Raw genomic sequence first — 19358 nt, 5'->3', positions numbered from 1 at the left:
CCAGACTTTGATTGAGCTCCATTTTCCCCATGGTGGAGAAAAGAGTGAACATTTTGGATCCAATTTTTCAGTCCTGGTACAACCTGGAGCACAACAAGTTGGCATATTTTGTTTGGTGAAGGTGTCAGTGGTGCCAGCTGTGAATGGCTCAAAGGAATTAAGCACTCGTGACGTCACACCCAAAGTTCAAGGTCCACAGATTTTTCCAAGCCGCAATCGCTTCCAGGCTTTGACTCGAAGTACTAAATCGTGACATAAGTTGATATATTCTATTTTGGGAGGTTTCTTTTAACTATGAATCACCTGCAATACTTTCCAGAAGTGGTCTATGTAGTGTCGTGATAGAGATGCTTAGCAGGCAGACACGAGCGGGGGAACAGTCGAGCCGGGCTGTGTTGCACAAGCGCGAGCGCGGGCGTACTTGGCCCGCAGCTCTCCTTTATTACGTACTCAGCACACTCACAAGCCGGGCGACTACGGCATCACTACGACGCCTCAGGCGGCGCGCACTCCTTATATTCCTGGCAGACACGATGCTCACGACGACCACTCCTCCCATCATCATGCCCCGCCCTGCATGCCCGCAGGCTATACCACACTCCTCCCTCCTAAAACTATGATTATTAAATGATCACCATCATAATAAGCATAAACAGCACGAAGTACTACGGTATAACAGTAGACAAGGTACTAAAAAAAAAGAAAACAGCGAAGCATAAAAGCACATCACATCATACAACGTGTGAAGCGAGCTACTGGAGAAGCACAGCAGCACTACACAGCGAAAACGCCCCCAGGCGGCTCATGCTTACATGGCCCTCGGCGAGGTCGCGGCGACCTCCTGCAGCAAACCTCGCCCGGCACCATCAAACGCCTCCGGCCCATAAGGCGGCACCCCTTCCCCAGCCAGACCTGAAACAGATAAACCTTCCGAGGCCGGACCCCCGCTGTCTGGAACCCGCGGCGTCACCTCCAGACCCGACTGACCTTGGTGGGGGCGCTGAACAGCGCCCTTGGCTGGAAGCAACAAACACTCCACAACAACCCACGCACCACAATCAGTTGAGATTCCACCGCATGGCCAAAACGGCCTTGAGCGAACCCAGAGAGCCGCGCCCCAGGCGCCAGGCACGTCTGACCTTGCTGAAAGCAGAGGTGGGGGTAACGCCGACCAGCGCACGAGTCCCGGCTCCGAGTCGATCTCCGAGACCCCCACGGCAGTTAGACGGTCGCAACTCCATTCAAACCACACTTTAACCATAGGCTCGTCATAAATCGATAGGAATAACATTGGAACCATTGCAAACTCATTTCCCCGTACAGCGCGTTCTTTTGGCAAAATCCCTGCACATGACAAAGCAACTACCCGCGGCCCGGGGCAATGGAAGGCCAACCAAACCTTTTTATTCGCCACCACCGCTCCCAAAGCCACCACATCACATTGACCATACTGCAAAACCCATCGATTGATCTCCGCCAAACCCACTCTCACACAGGAACTGTTGGCATTTATTTCAACAACGTTAAACCGCATCACTCGAACAATGAAAAACAAATATGCAATGAACAGCAACCCATAACCCACATCACGAGTCCGTCTCTTGGTTGTTGACTCGATGTTGTGACTCGCGACTTCATTTAACGCCACGGGCTCACCGCAACCCGTTGAAGCTGCCCGAACAAAACGGGCGCACCCCGCACCATGAACGCAGCCGACGCGCGAGAGCTCATCGCGAGAGCTGGCACGGCTCCCGCTGCTTCCGCACTGCACACCACCGTTGCAGGCAGCAACGAACGGCCGCTCCCGTTGCATCGATGCGGCTCCCGCCGCCAGAACCTCGCCCTCGGGTCTCGACGAAAGCATCGAAGAGAGCACCGGCACACCTGGAGGTACGAACTGGAGATCCAGCCCGAGGTGCGCCAGCCAGTCCCGACCCAAAAGGGCGGGCCCCTCCCCTCGCACCACGAACACCGTGAGTAGGGCGCTTCGCCCCCGGTAGAGCACCGAGACGTCGGGCGCTGCAAGCGGCGCAATCGTTTCGCCGGTGTACGTGCGCGATGCGAGGGCAGCACGAGTGGACTCAATTCAACACCCGATCAGTGCCCCGATCACTTCGACATTCACTGGCATCGGTCCTGTCACCGTAGGACCAACTGAAACCAGGCTCAACATGGGCAGCATCAGTGCCCCGGTCACCTCAACCTCCCCTGCCACTGATCTTGTCATCTCCGGATCAATTGGAAGCAGGTCTAACACCGGCAGCATCTCCCGCTCCGGGTCGCTGGAATCTCCGCGCCCAGGCTGCCAAACTCGACCCGGGGCGTTACCGTGCACGCCATGCACCGAACACCATGCCTGCAGTAGGTCTTGACCCGGGACGGAAGGACCGCTTCGCACACTGCCATCTATGACTGTAACGATGGGCGATGACTCTCGGCCCACACACCGTAGACGTCCTCGAGTGCTCAGACCGCCGTCCGAGTGATTGCATTGCAACGCTCGCCCACGACCCGCGCCGCAGACCGTGCGCGTGGCCGTGCGTGCCTGGCACATCGCGCTGACCTCCGGACCATCTGCCGCACACCGACCATCGAGACACCGGACATTCTTCAGAGCTTGCGCGACGTCCAACGCCGCATTCGAGCCGAACCGCGTGTCCTCGTTCTTTAGCCGTGGTTTTGCAGAAATCATTCCCCCGATTTGTCGCGCCCCAACAAAACGAACACTGAGCACGGCCGTGCCGGCGAGCCTCCTGGCTCCGGAGCCTGTGTACGCGCGAGCGAACCTGCGACACGCTCTTCGCGATGCGTACTCCTCCGGAACCTCGAACCGCGCAAGGTGCGCTGAGTTACTCGCTGCCACTCCGAACCCAGCCACCACCCTGCACACGCCGATCCGAAGATCCTCGTCAGCCAACTGTAGTGTCGTGATAGAGATGCTTAGCAGGCAGACACGAGCGGGGGAACAGTCGAGCCGGGCTGTGTTGCACAAGCGCGAGCGCGGGCGTACTTGGCCCGCAGCTCTCCTTTATTACGTACTCAGCACACTCACAAGCCGGGCGACTACGGCATCACTACGACGCCTCAAGCGGCGCGCACTCCTTATATTCCTGGCAGACATGATGCTCACGACGACCACTCCTCCCATCATCATGCCCCGCCCTGCATGCCCGCAGGCTATACCACAGTCTATATTTCAAAAATACCAGTTTGGCATTGAGCAATTTTTAGCAAAGTATCCCTTTAACTCTGCACTTACTATGATGAAGAGAGAGAACTCGACACCTCGGTATTTTTTGTGGGGTACGTCAAATTACGTGCAAAAAAATTGGGATCCCAGGTCGAAAAACCAGTTAAAACCAGTACACATTTTCAACTGGTCTCTATTGGTTCTAATTGGTCTTTAACTGGTCTCTATTGGTTTCAACTGGTACCAGTTAAATTCAGTCAGAATTTCAATTTCCCAGTTGAAAAAAACAGTAGCTCATATTTGTACCAGTTAAAGTCTTACTGGTTCCAGTTGATACCAGTTGCAATGTACTGGTCCCAGTTGATACCAGTTGCAATGTACTGGTCTCCCAGTTGATACCAGTTACAATGTACTGGTCCCAGTTGATACCAGTTAGTTAAATACAATTGTATTTCAACTGGTAATATATCACTCTATTCCAATTTCCATATTAAAACCAGTAAGAAACCAACTGGCTTTACTGGTACCAGTTGGCTACTGGTTTTCAACTGGTACCAGTTGACCAGTAAGCTACTGGTCTTTACTGGTTTTTTGACCTGGGATGGCCTTTTCGACAATGTCAACCAGAAGGTAGCAAGGTGGAAAGGAATTCTCCATTTGTCTTTGACGGCACACGTCGTGATAATAAACAACCTGGTGGTTCCAACTTTATGACACAAATTGATTGCACTCCAACCTCTGAGAGATCTGGTCATTAGCATTCAGAGTGTTCTGATAAAAAAAAAAATTCTGGAGAGTCCACCATTGTCTTAAAAGCCAAATGTGTGGTGCAGGCCCAATATGGCAGTGGCAAACCAAAGTTTGATGCACATCCTGAGCCGAATTATGGCCTTTCCACTGATGGCTATAAAGCACCTATGATACAATGAACTGCTGCCCTGGCATCATCTCACTAATTTCTTACTTCAGGATGCAAATAAAATGGGCTATGATGAGGAGGTCTTCCTTGTTGATTTGAAGGTCAGTATTGATCGGCTCCTTGAGTTTCATCAGAGCCTTCTGATTGCTTGGCAAGCCAGAGGTATGAATCGTTCAGTTTTCAGAATTGAAGGGTTCGTATAACTCCAAAAGGTTTTTGCATGAACCTCTTTTCTGCAATACTGCGAAACCCCGCTATTCTTGGTGGATACGTTCCTGGAAAATGCTGTGAATAGCAAATCCATGAATAGCGGGCCATTGTTTCAATAGATAAAGGAGGGATAGGTTCCCAGTGGTTCGTGATTCATGGGGGAAAATCAAAAATCCCATGAAAAACGGTGAAAACCATTAATACGCACGCAAAAACTGTGAACAACCACGAATATGCCTGCAAAAACACAAAAAACTGCAAATACGCCCTTGAAAATGCGAAAAAACCAACAAATATGCCCACAAAAAAAAGAAGAAAAACCTGTGAATACACCTGCGAAAAGCCGCAAAAATGCAAACAAAACTGCGAATATGCCCGCGAATATTACAAAAAACCCTGTGAATATGCCTGTTTAAACGCAAAAAAAAAAAAAACTGAATACATCCGGGAAAATGCCAAAAAAGTAAAACCTGCGAGTACGCCTGCGAAAATTCAAAAAATAATTACTGCAAATATGCTTGTAAAAACGCAAAATAAAAAAAATGCAAATACACCTGCGAAAAACTGCAAAAACGCAAACAAAACTGCGAATATGTCAATGAAAACACGTCTGTGAAAATGCAAAAAGAAACCTGTGTATGCACTCACAAAAACGCCGAAAAAACCCCTCTGTGAATATGTCTGCAAAAACGCAAAAAAGATGCGAATACACTAGTGAAAAACCGCAAAAATGCAATAAAACCTGCAACTACGCCCGCAAAAATGCAAAAGTACAAACCCTGCAAATACGCCGCAAAAGTACTGAAAAAACTGCGAAAATGCAAAAAAAACTGTGAATACACCTGCAAAAATGCAAAAAAACCCCTGTGAATATGCCTGTAAAAACAAAAAAGATGCGAATACGCCCACAAAAATGCAAAATAAACTACAAATACACCCACAAAAATGCCAAAAAAACTGCAAATATACCGGCAAAAATGCTAAAAAAAAACAAAACCTTGTGAATATGGCTGTGAAAACGCCAAAAAAATTTGTGAAGATGCCTGCAAAAACGCTGAAAAAACCTACGAATACCCCTGCGAAATGCAAAAAAATCCTAGGAATATGCCTGCGAAAATGCAAAAAATAACCTGCGAATACACTTGCAAAAATGCAAAAAAAACCTGCGAATACGCCCATGAAAACATAAAAAAAGTCTGCGAATACACCTGTGAAAATGCAAAAAATACAAACCAGCAAATATGTCTGCAAAAACGCAAAATAAAAAAATCTGCAAATACACCTATGAAAAACAATAAAAACAAAAAAACCTGCGAATACGCCTGCGAAAATGCAAAAAAAAATCTCGTGAATACGCCTGTGAAAATGCAAAAAATAACCTGGGAATACACCTGCGAAAACACAAAAATAACCTGCGAATACGCCCGTGAAAAAATAAAAAAAACCTGCGAATATGCCTGTGAAAAGGCAAGAAAAAAATAAGAAGAACCTGCAAATACGCCTGCAAAAACGCAAAATAAAATCTGCAAATACACCTATGAAAAAAAACCTGCGAATATGCAAAAACAAAAACCTGCGAATACGCCCGTGAAAACATTAAAAAAAAAACCTGACTGCACTCACGAAAATGCCAAAAAAACCCCTGTGAATATGTATGCAAAAACGCAAAAAAAGATGCGAATACACCAGCGAAAAACCGCAAAAATGCAAAAAAACCTGCAACTACGCCCGCAAAAGTGCAAAAGTAAAAACACTGAAAAAACTGTGAAAACGCAAAAAAAAAACTGTGAATACACCTGCAAAAATGCAAAAAAAAACCCTGTGAATATGCCTGCAAAACAAAAAATATGCGAATATGCACACAAAAATGCAAAATAAACCAACTACACCCACAAAAATGCCAAAAAAACTGCAAATATGCCCGCAAAATGCAAAAAAAGCTGCGAATATGCCTGTGAAAACGCAAATTTCTTTTTGCGAAAACGCCCGTAAAAGCGCTGAAAAAACCTGCGAATACCCCTGCGAAAATGCAAAAAAAAAAAACATGCGAATACACCCATAAAATATTTCAAAAGTCTGCGAATACGCCTGTGAAAATGCAAAAAATACAAACCTGCAAATATGCCTGCAAAAACGCAAAATATAAAAATCTGCAAATACACCTATGAAAAACCACAAAACGCTGAAAAAAACTGCGAATACGCCTGCGAAAATGCAAAAAATCCTGTGAATATGCGTGCGAAAATGCAAAATATAACCTGCAAATACACCTGCAAAAATGCAAAAAAAACCTGCGAATACGCCCATGAAAACATAAAAAAAAGTCTGCGAAAATGCAAAAAATACAAACCAGCAAATATGCCTGCAAAAATGCAAAATAAAAAAATCTGCAAATACACCTATGAAAAACCACAAAAACAAAAAAAACCTGCGAATATGCCTGCGAAAATGCAAAAAAAATCTTGTGAATATGCCTGTGAAAATGCAAAAAATAACTTGGGAATACACCTGCGAAAACGCAAAAATAACCTGCGAATACGCCCGTGAAAAAAAACAAAAACCTGCGAATACGCCCGTGAAAAAAAACAAAAACCTGCGAATATGCCTGTGAAAATGCAAAAAATAAGAAGAACCTGCAAATACGCCTGCAAAAACGCAAAATAAAATCTGCAAATAACCTATGAAAAACCACAAAAACGCTGAAAAAAACCTGCGAATATGCAAAAAAAACCTGCGAATACGCCCGTGAAAACATTTAAAAAAACCTGACTGCACTCACAAAAACGTCAAAAAAACCCGGTGAATATGTATGCAAAAACGCAAAAAAAGATAAGAATACACCAGCGAAAAAATGCAAAAAAACCTGCAACTACGCCCGCAAAAATGCAAAAGTAAAAACACTGAAAAAACTGCGAAAACGCAAAAAAAAAACTGTGAATACACCTGCAAAAATGCAAAAAAACCCCTGTGAATATGCCTGCAAAACAAAAAATATGCGAATACGCCCACAAAAATGCAAAATAAACCAACTGCACCCACAAAATGCCAAAAATACTGCAAATATGCCCACAAAAATGCAAAAAAAAGCTGCGAATATGCCTGTGAAAACGCAATTTTTTTTTGCGAAAACGCCCGTAAAAGCACTGAAAAAAACCTGCGAATACCCCTGCGGAAATGAAAAAAAACATGCGAATACACCCATAAAACATAAAAAATGTCTGCGAATACGCCTGTGAAAATGCAAAAAATACAAACCTGCAAATATGCCTGCAAAAACGCAAAATATAAAAATCTGCAAATACACCTATGAAAAACCACAAAAACGCTGAAAAAAACCTGCGAATACGCCTGCAAAAATGCAAAAAAATCCTGTGAATACGCCTGCGAAAATGCAAAAAATAACCTGCGAATATGCCTCTGAATACGCAAAATAAAAAAAATCTGCAAATACACCTATGAAAAACCACAAAAACGCTGAAAAAAACCTGCGACAACACAAAAAAACCCTGCGAATAGACCCATGAGAACATTAAAAAAACTGTGAATGCACTCACAAAAACGGCAAAAAACCCCTGTGAATATGTCTGCAAAAACGCAAAAAAGATGCGAACACACCAGTGAAAAACCGCAAAAATGCAAAAAAAACCCTGCAACTACACCCACAAAAATGCAAAAGTAAGAAACCCTGCAAATATGCCCGCAAAAACACTGAAAAAACTGCGAAAACGCAAAAAAACCTGTGAATCCACCTGCAAAAATGCAAAAAAAAAACGTGAATATGCCTGCAAAAACAAAAAAGATGCGAATACGCCCACAAAAATACAAAACAAACTGCAATTACACCCACAAATATGTTCAAAAAACTGCAAATATGCCCGCAAAAATGCAAAAAAACCCTGCGAATACGCCCGTGAATATATTTAAAAAAAACCTGACAATGACGCCAAAAACTCATGACCCAAAAACTCATGAAAAAACTCATGACGCCAAAAAACCCCCTTGTGAATATGTATGCAAAAACGCTGTGCCGCTGTGCCCTGACTCCGTGCCCCTTGGCGGGTCAGATAACCTTTGATATAATTACCAATGGTAAATGTTCTACATCCTTTGTTTTGACCTTTTTTCAAAAAGACATGTACATATCTAAATGGCAGTTTCCAATATACAAAATAATATAAACTGCAATTACTTTGATTTTATATTCACTTTATTCAGTTTTAAAAATGTAATTATCAGGAAGCGAAAACGTTCCGCATTCACATTCACCTTTGGGCTGTCTTGCCTGCGTTCAAATGTCAATGTGGCTACAAGTTGTCACCGCTGGTGTTCCGGATGCAGGGCAATGCATCGTTGTGTGCACCATCCATCGGAATGACATTGAGTCAGATGACCTATGGTTGAGTCCAACACTTAGTTGGTTGTAGATGTTAAAGATTCCACAGCGTATTTCACAAAAAGCAGGCTAGTTATCGCCGGCACCCCTCAACAAATTGCAAATTCCTGCCCAAATCACTTTAAGTCGAACGGGAGGCCTGGCCAGCCATTCCGTGAGAGACTTAGGTCCAAAACATTCCCCGGCCGACCCCACAACTCGGTTGGAATAATTTGGCCCGTTTCACTAGTTGTAGTAATACGTTTTGATTTCACTTTTTTTTTTCTCTGTCCTTGGCCTAGTCAAATGTGATTACAATAATAGGATTTGCTCTTCTGGTGTTGACAGAAGTGCTGAATCCCAGTGTATGTCAGCCTTTGGAGGAATGATTAAGCCAGTATTTGTATTTCTTGAATTTTTTTATAAAACATGTTTCATATCTTCTGCAAGCGTTTGCCTTCGACTCAGCAGCAAATATCCATAAACCCTGCTGGTAGTTAAATGACACATGGATTTTGAGCATTACAAAATGCGTTATTGATACAGCAAAGGTATGATGGTCAAAGAGCCTTTTCTTGTGTCTACATTTCCTTATTTCTTTACACACTGTTTCCAACAGAGTGAAGTTTGCCAGTTTTTATCCATTCTGTAAGATGCAAAATGTCATGCTTTTTAGCTGCTGTGTGTTGCACTGTGCATTCCAGCTCCTTGCTTGGCTACGTACTGACGGTGATCTAGTTTGCGCCGCGTTCTGTCCGGAGCAACTCCACCATGTTCGTTTAGTGGAGTGGAATGAGCGCAATGCAACAGCTACCAGCAGTTTGTACGAGTTTTCTGTTCATGAAGGACACGTTCCAGGTACTGTCAGATGTAGTTCCACCCCATTATGATCTGTTGTGCCTTCCACTTATTTAGAAATGTAACACGAGGCCTGCTTCAAGGTGAATGAGTTGTTGCACGTCGACCTGATATTTGTGCCAATACTTCACCATCTTAAATTTGTAATTTGGCTCTTGAAATTGGTCAGATGTTGCACATTGGTCAGACCCTATCTAATGATTTGGATTCATCCATTGATTTTAATGTTCTTGGAAGTTCCCTGGTTTTACCGTCTAGTATTGAGTCAAACACCTTCAAAGCTATCCACAGGCAGAATTTCCCTTTGGAGTATCTGTCACTGCTAAAATATTTGTGATCCAGCAACTCGTCTATTTTGGTATTATTCCTCTGCAGCCAAAGGCATTATATTTTCAGGTTGTCTGTCTGGTGTCCGGCCTTATGTCATCATTTTTATCTCACCTGGACTTTAGTCAGGTGAGCTTATGCGATCCAGCAGCATCTGTAGGTGAGTGATTCAGTCAGTTAGTCTGTAAACACTTCTGTTATTATCATTGCTTGAAACAAACACACGATTTTGATGAAAATTGTCAATAAGGTTCATATCTGATGCCTAACGAAGGTGTATTGACCTCATCAAAATCTGTGCTCATTAAGAGGTCATGGGGGGGGGTGGGTTGACCTCCCCCCACCCCAAAATACGTATTTGCTCTCTTCTCCAAAATTACATTACACAATTTTGATGTTAAAGTCAAAAGGTCAAAGGCCTAAGTCGTGTGCTCACTGATTGAAAATCTTTGTTACTGTGGTAACTTGCGAACTGTTGAAGAAATCTCAACCAAACTTAGCACCAGTATGGACTCAGTTTTGTGTTCAACAGGTCAAAGGTCATGTGCCCTTTGAAAATCATTTTGCAGACCAGAACTCGAGTTAGAAGCATGTCATGTTCTCTCTCTTCTGCTATGCTTCTCTCTCTCCCTCTCCTCCCCCTCCTCCTCTCCATCCTCCTCCCCCTCCTCCTCCCCCTCCTCCTCCCCCCTCCTCCTCCCCCTCCTCCTCCCCCTCCTCCTTCTCTTTCTCTCTTTCTCTCTTTTTTTTCTCTTTTTTTTTTCCTCTCTTTTTTTTTTCCTCTCTTTTTTTCTCTCTCTTTTTTTTTGTCTCTCTTTTTTTTCCTCTCTCTCTCACTTTTTTTTTTTCTCTCTCTCTCTGTCTGTCTGTCTGTCTGTCTGTCTCTCTCTCTCTCTGTCTCTCTCTCTCTCTCTCTCTCTCTCTCTCTCTCTCTCTCTCTCTCTCTCTCTCTCTCTCTCTCTCTCTCTCTCTCTCTCTCTCTCTCTCCCCCTCTGTCTCTGTCTCTCTGTCTCTCTGTTTTTGTCTCTCTCTCTCTGTCTCTCTGTCTTTGTCTCTCTCTCTCTCTGTCTCTCTGTCTTTGTCTCTCTCTCTCTCTGTCTCTCTGTCTTTGTCTCTCTCTCTCTGTCTCTCTGTCTTTGTCTCTCTCTCTCTGTCTCTCTGTCTTTGTCTCTCTCTCTCTCTGTCTCTGTCTGTCTGTCTGTCTGTCTGTCTGTCTCTCTCTCTCTCTCTCTCTCTCTCTCTCTCTCTCTCTCTCTCTCTCTCTCTCTCTCTCTCTCTCTCTCTCTCTCTCTCTCTCTCTCTCTCTGTGTGTCTCTCTGTGTGTCTCTGTCTCTCTCTTTCTCTCTGTCTCTCTCTGTCTCTCTCTGTCTCTGTCTCTGTCTCTCCTCCTGCCGGCTGTTGGTACGTTGTGTGTACTGTCATGGCCGCTCCTTGCTTCGTGTCGTGAGTACCCCTCCTCTGCTGTGCTGTTTGGTGTTTCCACTTTCCCCATTTTTCGTTTCCCATGTGATTGTTTTCTACTTGTGGACTTTTCCCGTGTTTTTTTTCCTTCCTGTCTGGAGAAGAAAGGGAGAGAGAGAGCCCACGGTCTCGTGTCGAGAAAATCGTAGGCCGAAGACCTGGCATGGCCGCCGGGGGAGGTTTTTCTCGTTCACTGCGACCGTGTTCTTTGTTAATTCTCAACTTTAATTGTTGATTTCTTGGTGTTTGTGAAAACGCCTTATTTCTCTCGATAAAGTTTACTGACTTGTTTTCTTGAGTTAGAATGGCGGGTGAACGTTTCCGTGTTGAGATGTTCGAGTCACTAACTCGTAAACACGCTGTTTTTTGCTTCCCTCCCAGTGAGGTGGGACTTAACGATGTGCTTTCTGCCATCGGTAACATCGTTGGTTTACATAATATTCCTGCTGCTTGTCGCATGAATAAGAAGTTTGTGGTGTTTGTGTCAGAGGAACACATGGTCGCCACGGTGGTTGAGCTTGGCCTGTTCATCGAATCGAACACTTACCTCTCTGTGTTCGCTTTGCAGGCCCAAACAGTTAAAGTTAACATTAATATTATTCCCCCATTTATAAGGAACCAGGACTAGTGTGACCAGTTAAACAAGTTCGGTAAGGTTGTGTGGAGGATCTCAATGGTGCCGATGCGTAATGTTAGCGATAAATTTAAGCACGTCATGTCCTTTAAAAGAGTGGTTTCTATGATACAACCTGAAAATGGAAAAACACTGAATGTTGTACTCAGTGTAAAAATCGATGGGTTTGAATATAAAATGTTTTCCTCCTCAGAGGTTATGACGTGTTTTGGATGTGGAGCTTATGGGCATGTGAAGAGTGTCTGTCCCAATGCGGTTATACCACAAGAAAGTGAAGGTGCGGTGAGGAACGATTCTTCCTCACCACAAACTAATGGGGAGAAGGTGAATCGGGAGCCTAGCCCCCCACCGGCTGAGGTGTTCGACGAATTGGACTTGTCCACCCCGACCGGCGCTGGAGAGAGGGTGTGTAATTGTGACGTAATTAATCCACCCCCACCAAACGAGGAAGTGAAAGTGGTTGCTTCCTCTCCTTTACCATCCACTGTACAGGACAGTGTGGACGATATGGAGGTATCTGTTACGGATACCAGGAAAAAAAGCCAAAAACAGTCAAATGTTAATGCCTTTGATGCTAAGGAGCAGAATAAGGTCCAGATCGTGTCAGGCTCGGTGGACCTCCAAGGTACGTCTCACATTGGAAACCCCTTGGTGGTACCGGAGTCGTGTGCGGATGTGAAAACTTTGCTTGCTCCACTGGCCGACTCTGAGTGGGACACAGAGAACAGTGAAGTATCTCAGGATGTTTTAAGTGTTTGTCCTGTTGGCCAAACTTGTTCAGACGAGTTAACAGCTATGTCTGACAGTGATGGAGAAATAGATAAAGGGGAAAATCCCTGTGAGTTAAATGTCAACCCCTCCCTCACAGATGATGATGTAAGGGGTGTAGAGGGGAAGGACATGGACAAGGCAAATTCGGAGGGGTCCGTAAACAGAGCAGAACTTTCTGTTGAGCCAAAAGTAAGTGTTCCACAAGTAATAGGAGATGCCATAGATGAAGCACTTGATTCAGATGAAACCTCTTCTACCCCACATTTTAGTGCTTTAAACTCTCAAGAGGATGAAGGGGGAAACGACACAACCTTAGTGTCTCAAGAAAATGTGATTAAATTCTTGGATGATACATTCAGGAAAAGATACGTGAAAATCAAAGATTACTTCCCGAATTTACACGATTTCATTAAAACTGCAAGGTGTATGATTCGTGAACTTTATCAGGTTAACATGTCAGATCCTCAATTCCAAAGGTTAAGGAAATGTGTTACTCACGCTGGTAAAGAGCTTCAAGAATAACTAACAGAATGGATATAAAAGTAGCATCCCTGAACATCAATGGAGGCCGCAGTTGTGTGCGTCGCCTCCAGGTATTTCAGCTCTTCCAAAATGAAAAAAATTGATGTGCTAATGCTACAGGAGACGCATGCAAATCAGTCTTCTGAGGACGAGTGTTGTAAAATCTTTAAAGGTTGTATTTTTTTCTCGAGTGCGCTTGTTGAGGCCAAGGCTGGTGTGGCAATAGTGTTGCATCCTCGATTCCAGCCTTCGGAGATAACTTGTAAGGAAATTTGCAAAGGTTACTTACTGTCTGTGCAATTTGTCAGTAGTAACCCAAAGATTTGCATGACAAATGTTTACTGTTCTTGTGCTAACTCTGAAAGAGGTGCCTTTCTGTACAAGTTGGCAGAGTTTGGAAGCACCATTGACTTAACCATGTTGTTGTGTCTGGGGGGTGACTACAACTGCACCCTCAACCCACAATTTGATCGGAACACTTGTGAGCCTCATCCACCCAGTGCAAGGCTTTTGGCACAGCTAGTCAAAAAGTTTAAACTGGTGGATGTGTGGCGGGTACAAAACCGTAATATCCATCAGTATACATGGGTTTGTGCATCAAGAAAATTTTTGACGATGGCTCGCTGAGACAGATTTTATGTTAATCATGAAATGGTAAACATTGTTAAGAACTCTTATATAAGGCCGTCTGGTTTTTCCGATCATCACATGATTGTTATGGTGTGTGGCTTTCCTCCTCATGTCTGTGGAAGTGCATATTGGACTTTTAATTTGAAACTTTTACAAAGTGCACATTTTATAGAAGCTTTTAAAATGGTACGTGAAAAATGCGAGTCACAAAAGGGTTCATATTTGAACTTAAGACAATGGTGGGACTGTACAAAGTCCCAAATCAAATGTTTTTGCCAACAATACTGCTCTTACAGCACATACAACGCTTTTGGTGTGATATCTGCTTTAAAAAACAATATACTTATCTGTGAGCAGAAAGCTGGATTGTCTCGCATGAATATCCAGCAGTTGTCTGAGAAAAGGACCCTTCTGGCTGAAATGGTGAAATAGCGGACGGCCAGTGCATTCGTCTGACTGCGGAACGAAAAAAATCCAACTTGACACACCAAACAAAAGGTTCTTCAATTTGGAAAAAACCGTCAAGACCTCTCAACAAATCCATGCTTTGCGCTCTTCTGGTGGTGATTTGTTGACCTCCCAGAGTGATATCAAGCATGAACTACAAGACTATTTTTCTAAACTCTTCGCAAAAAGAGCTGTGAATGAGGAGAACAGGAATGCGATGCTTGAACAGCTCCCTTCTCTGTCTGAAGACCAACAACAATTGCTTGAGCCTGGCATTTCTCTTGGAGAACTTACTGCTGCGCTCAAGGATAGCAAGGATGGGAAAGCCCCTGGACTAGACGGCCTTCCGGCTGAATTTTATAAGGCTTTCTGGGACATTCTAGGCCCTACTCTTCTTGAGGTCTTTCAGGAGAGTGTTGAACAAGGTGAATTGCCACTGAGCTGCCGGAGGGCAGTTTTGTGTCTCCTTCCGAAGAAAGGAAACCTGCATGAGACCGCAAATTGGCGGCCTGTGTCACTCCTCAACATGGACTATAAAATATTGTCGCGGATTCGCGCCCGCCGGCGTGCGGACGGCCACGTAACTCGAATCGCGACACGTCGCCCACCGGACGGACAATCCAGTCGTGACCCTCTCGGACTAACGCCGGGAACCAGTCACGGGTGGACCTTTCGGTCTCACCGCGATCGAGCCAATCGGCCCCCGCGTGGGATAGGGTTGCTCGCCAAATTCGACCTACCTAAGTACCCACACGGAGGGTAGACCGGGCGATCGCACCTCGCCGCAGGTCGACTTCGGACACGGGCCACTTAAGCGACCCGTTCCGTACTATCGGGATAACCGAGCGGTGTTATCGTCGGCCTCGACGGTTCGATTAATTATCGGGCGTATTCAGCCCACTACCAACCCTTTACGTGAAGCAAGATGAGGATTCAATGAGAGAAATGACGAAGCGAAGCGGGAAACAGTTCAACATAAAGCACATTTATTCGCGATGAACGGAAAGCACACATATACAATTCCACCAAAAGCACATAAAAAAAGAAGACAAAAAGCAAATGCGACAATGCAGATCTAATACCGATTACGCGAGCACACGGCAACACTTATACAATTTTACTTCACAGACGGCGCCGACAACACACATTCCCAAAGTAAAAGAAAAGAGAACCACCCTCCAGGATGAGGGGGTAGGCGGGCCTGGGGCCGAGACCGTGTCGGGCCTACCCGTCTGGTGATGAGACGCGGAGCGGCGGTGGTGCCTCAACTCCGCGGGCCTCGCGGACAGTGTCTGGTAGGGGGTGGGAAGGGGGCCCCCTTGGTCGCACTATCTCAGCGCGGGGGGAAACAGGAGGGGGTTGCTGATGCTCGGGGAAAGGAGGATTTTTACTCTGTCTCGGGTCCCGCGACGAGCATCTCCACCTCGACCAGGTCGCGCCGTCGGCCTCCCTGGTGTGCAGCTCCCGGCACCGACGCGAGCACCCCCTCGTCTGCCTTCGCCGCCGCCGCCTCTCCACAGCTCCGTCCTCTTCGCTCCGACTCCAACTCCGAACTCTTCCTCCTGCGAACTTCCCAACTGCACTCAACTCCATCGCACACGACGACACTTTTCTGACAAACGCAGCCGCTTATATAAGCCCCGTGGCTTCGCCTTTGACCCCCTGCCTTCGACCTTTCACCTCGCTCCCCATTGGCCCGAGAAAAAGTGGGCGTGAATGCATTTTGATCCATGAATTTGCATATAGCGACCGCCCTCCAACGCCCTGGAGGCGGGGCCAAATCGCCCCTTGCTCACCGATTGGACAGAACAAAAGTGGGCGTGAGTCGTTTTTGATCCGTTTTTGGAGCGGAAAGTCCGTGGTTTTGTACACGCTGTTCGGCGCGCGCCCTGCACGAGTCCAATACCGGTACCCACAAGCGGCGCAAGAACGGTGGCGATGCGACGGTTGCGAGGTGTGACGGTAAAGGTCGTGGCTGTTGTGGTGAAGCGGCGTTGTGGTGGGTGGTTGATGTTGTGACGACTGTTGAGACGTGGTTGGTGGTGGTAATAATGGCGGTTGGTCCAAAATAAAGATAGTAAAAGAAAAACGGCTATCCTGAAGAGTCGCAGCACGCATGAATGACATTTATTCCCTCTAGACAACGGGTTTGGGCCTAACTACACATATACTTACCGAGATATCTCACCTAAGGGACCTGAATGGTGGTTTGCGAATTTGGTCAACCACAACACTACCCCCTCCCCTTTTTACAGACTCGTCCCGAGTCGTCAAATTTTCGTGTGCCATCATGTGTAGTTTTCCCCTAGTACATTTTATCTACGGATCCCTGAGTGCGACATTCATGGTATTCGTGTCCCCAAAATAAATAACCTGAGGGCTGCGTAACTATCTAAACAAACTCACTCACACGGACGACTTAAATAAAATTGCCGGCGCTAAGACAACCATGCCGGGGGCGCACTCATATTTACAGTACATCTTACCTTAACTTACAAATTTTACACTAAACCATGGCCCAGGATCAATGAGCTCTGCAAAAAGAAAGCAGTTAACAGGGAGCCAGGCTGCTCGCATGCAGTCTCTGGCTCAAAACAATGCAGGTGACAGGGAACGTGGCTGGCTGCTCACACGCAGTCCAAGGCCTTCCCTTTTGAACTGAACGCAGTGAACCACAACGGTGCATGGGCTGCACAAACGTAGTCTCCGTGCCAGCTCAAGTGGCACACGCAATGAACACAACGAATGGATGGATGAACACAAACACGGTGCACGGGCCGCCACTGCAGGCCCGTGTTGTAGCTGCCAACGGGGCAGTTCTCGCAGCTTGCAAACTGTTGCCTTGCGGATCCTGGCGCACATGGAAATGAACAGGGGGGGGCAAAGCAAAAATTGAACGGGGCTGGTGAACAGGGGCAGTGGGCATGGCATGGCAAAGGCAGCAGGCAAACACAGCCCGCAGAAGAAGGCCGCTGCAGGCAAACACAGCCGGCAGATGAACTGGCCGGCACAGGCCTTGAAGAAAAACAGCCAGCAGATGAAGTGGCCGGCACAGGCCTTGCAGCAAAGCAGCTGCAGACGAAGTTGGCCAGCTTTTGCCGTTCCGTGGAGGTTGGTGGAGGGAGTGCGGTGGTGCTGGCCACTTGGAAGGCGGGCTCGGACCTACCTACCTGTCTCCCTCCCAACCTATCGCCTTTGCCTGTCACTGTACATACCCACTCCCTTAATTTGTCAAACCCAAATTTAGCCCCAACTTATTTTTTTATTATTATTATTATTTTTTTTCTTTTACTTCCCCACTATAAATCGTCCCCTAACCCCCTGTACTGTCCTTGTTCGGCTAACCTATTCTGTCACCGAGCCTACTCCCAACCCCTACGTTCCCTTCCCGGAGGGGAACAAGGGAGAGCTAGCGTCCTGTGTCGAGGCCCAATTCAAGCCTCAGAATGGCCTCCCCAGAGTTCGGCGATCTATAACACCAAGTGGGTCCAGCGGCCCACAACGAGAGCGAGGGGATGGATGGTGCGGAGGGGTACATCTCCTAATCTACCCTAACCATTTAACTGTTAAACTACCCCGGGGCTTTCAACAAGCGCCTCGCGCTTAAACTATTGGTTCTAACAACCCAGATTCCCGTCGCCTGTGTTGGTGTCCTTACAATTTCGGGCCTCGCCCCCCAATTTTCTCTCCGTGCCCTCACACGGTCTCATGGCTGGGACACGTGGCTCCCTTTGGCAGGCACGACCCTCTGCCGAATCTCCCGCTATGGCACCCCCGGGCACTACACTGCCTCCGAGCCTACCAGCTCCCTAACACCGGGGAGTGCCCCCCATGGCACCTCCCCTGAAACGCACACGTGGCAGGCTGGCTTCCTAGGCCCCTTTCCGAGGGTCACCCGTGCCCACAACACTGCCCACGCGGCTAATGGCGCCCCGGGCCCCCGCACCAAGCAGGCGCACCCGTGCCCACTACGCTATCCCGGCCCCCCATGGGCCCTTGGCCTACCACGGCCGACTAGCCTGGTGCCCGGGGTACCCACTCAACGATACTCACTTTTCGCAGCCACGCTCCCAGCCCGTCAACAGGGCTCCTGCACCCCTCCAAACGGGTTTCGAGCCTACATTCACACCAACAACAAAACGACCTCCATTTTTCAATTTGACTAACCCAGCTAACTCACTTTACTCTGACCCCGGGGTCCCTTGGGCGGGAGTCACTCCTCCCCCCAATCACTCATCGCACCATGCATTCCCCATTCGCTCCATACACACAGACCCGCTGGCCTCACTCACTCAACAAGCACATGCTTCCACTTCACTCACCAACTCTTCAACACACTCACCGCTGAACTCTGCCATCCTTCTATCTACATCCCCTAACTAAGTCGTGCTCCCACGTCGTCCCTTAAACTACAGCACGTTCCATTTAACACTACGTAGCTAAACTACGTCCCCCCTACACATCCATAAGTCTGTCCATGTCCTCAAATAAATCATGAATCAATTTCCCAGGGGGGAATTTCCTCCCTCCCTACTGGGCTCGTGAACTCGTTGCAAGGCTCTGAGAGCCTTGCGCCTCTGCGGGAGCGGCTGTTCCAGCACCGACTCCTCCGGCAAGACATATCCATGAGGGCGTAAGGTCGCCCTTGTAAGGCCTCAGGCGGTCCGCGTGGACGATCCGAGGGAGGGCTCGTGGTCCCATATTAATTTTTAGGACCACGTCACTGACTTGCGCCAGGACGACCCCCGGGCCCTGCCAAGGTGAGGTGAGCTTCGGGCATCTGCCCTTCCTTCGCCGGGGGTTAAAGAACCAAATCTTCGCCCCCGGTGGGTATTTGCTCACCTGGCTCCGGTGGTCGTACCTGCGCTTCATCTTTATGCCCGCCTGTTGGAGCTGGTGTCGTGCGAAGGCGTGGACCTTCTCCAAGCCTTCCTCCAACCGACGGGCATAGCCCTCCCCCGGGGGCCTATCAAGCCGCTCAGGCGTCGGACCGCACAATAAATCGACGGGGCTTCTC

At 47.0% G+C, this 19358-nt stretch overlaps 1 protein-coding gene across 8 annotated transcripts in view; it reads left to right on the top strand.

The window, feature by feature from the left end:
- Positions 1-19358, top strand: part of WDPCP (WD repeat containing planar cell polarity effector) — a 210720-nt gene that overhangs the window by 101154 nt on the left and 90208 nt on the right. For all 8 annotated transcript variants that reach the window (XM_085887675.1, XM_085887669.1, XM_085887672.1 and 5 more), the window contains one exon: positions 9396-9549. In XM_085887675.1, the coding sequence (XP_085743801.1) occupies positions 9396-9549 (154 nt within the window). The remainder of the gene's footprint in view (positions 1-9395; positions 9550-19358) is intronic.

The sequence above is a fragment of the Eptatretus burgeri genome, chromosome 7 (assembly GCF_056783735.1).
Source record: "Eptatretus burgeri isolate ZD-2024b chromosome 7, Ebu_testis_v1, whole genome shotgun sequence".
Classification (NCBI taxonomy): Eukaryota; Metazoa; Chordata; class Myxini; order Myxiniformes; family Myxinidae; genus Eptatretus; species Eptatretus burgeri.
The sequence above is the reverse complement of the archived record's forward strand: the minus strand, read 5'-3'. Positions and strand labels throughout refer to the sequence as shown.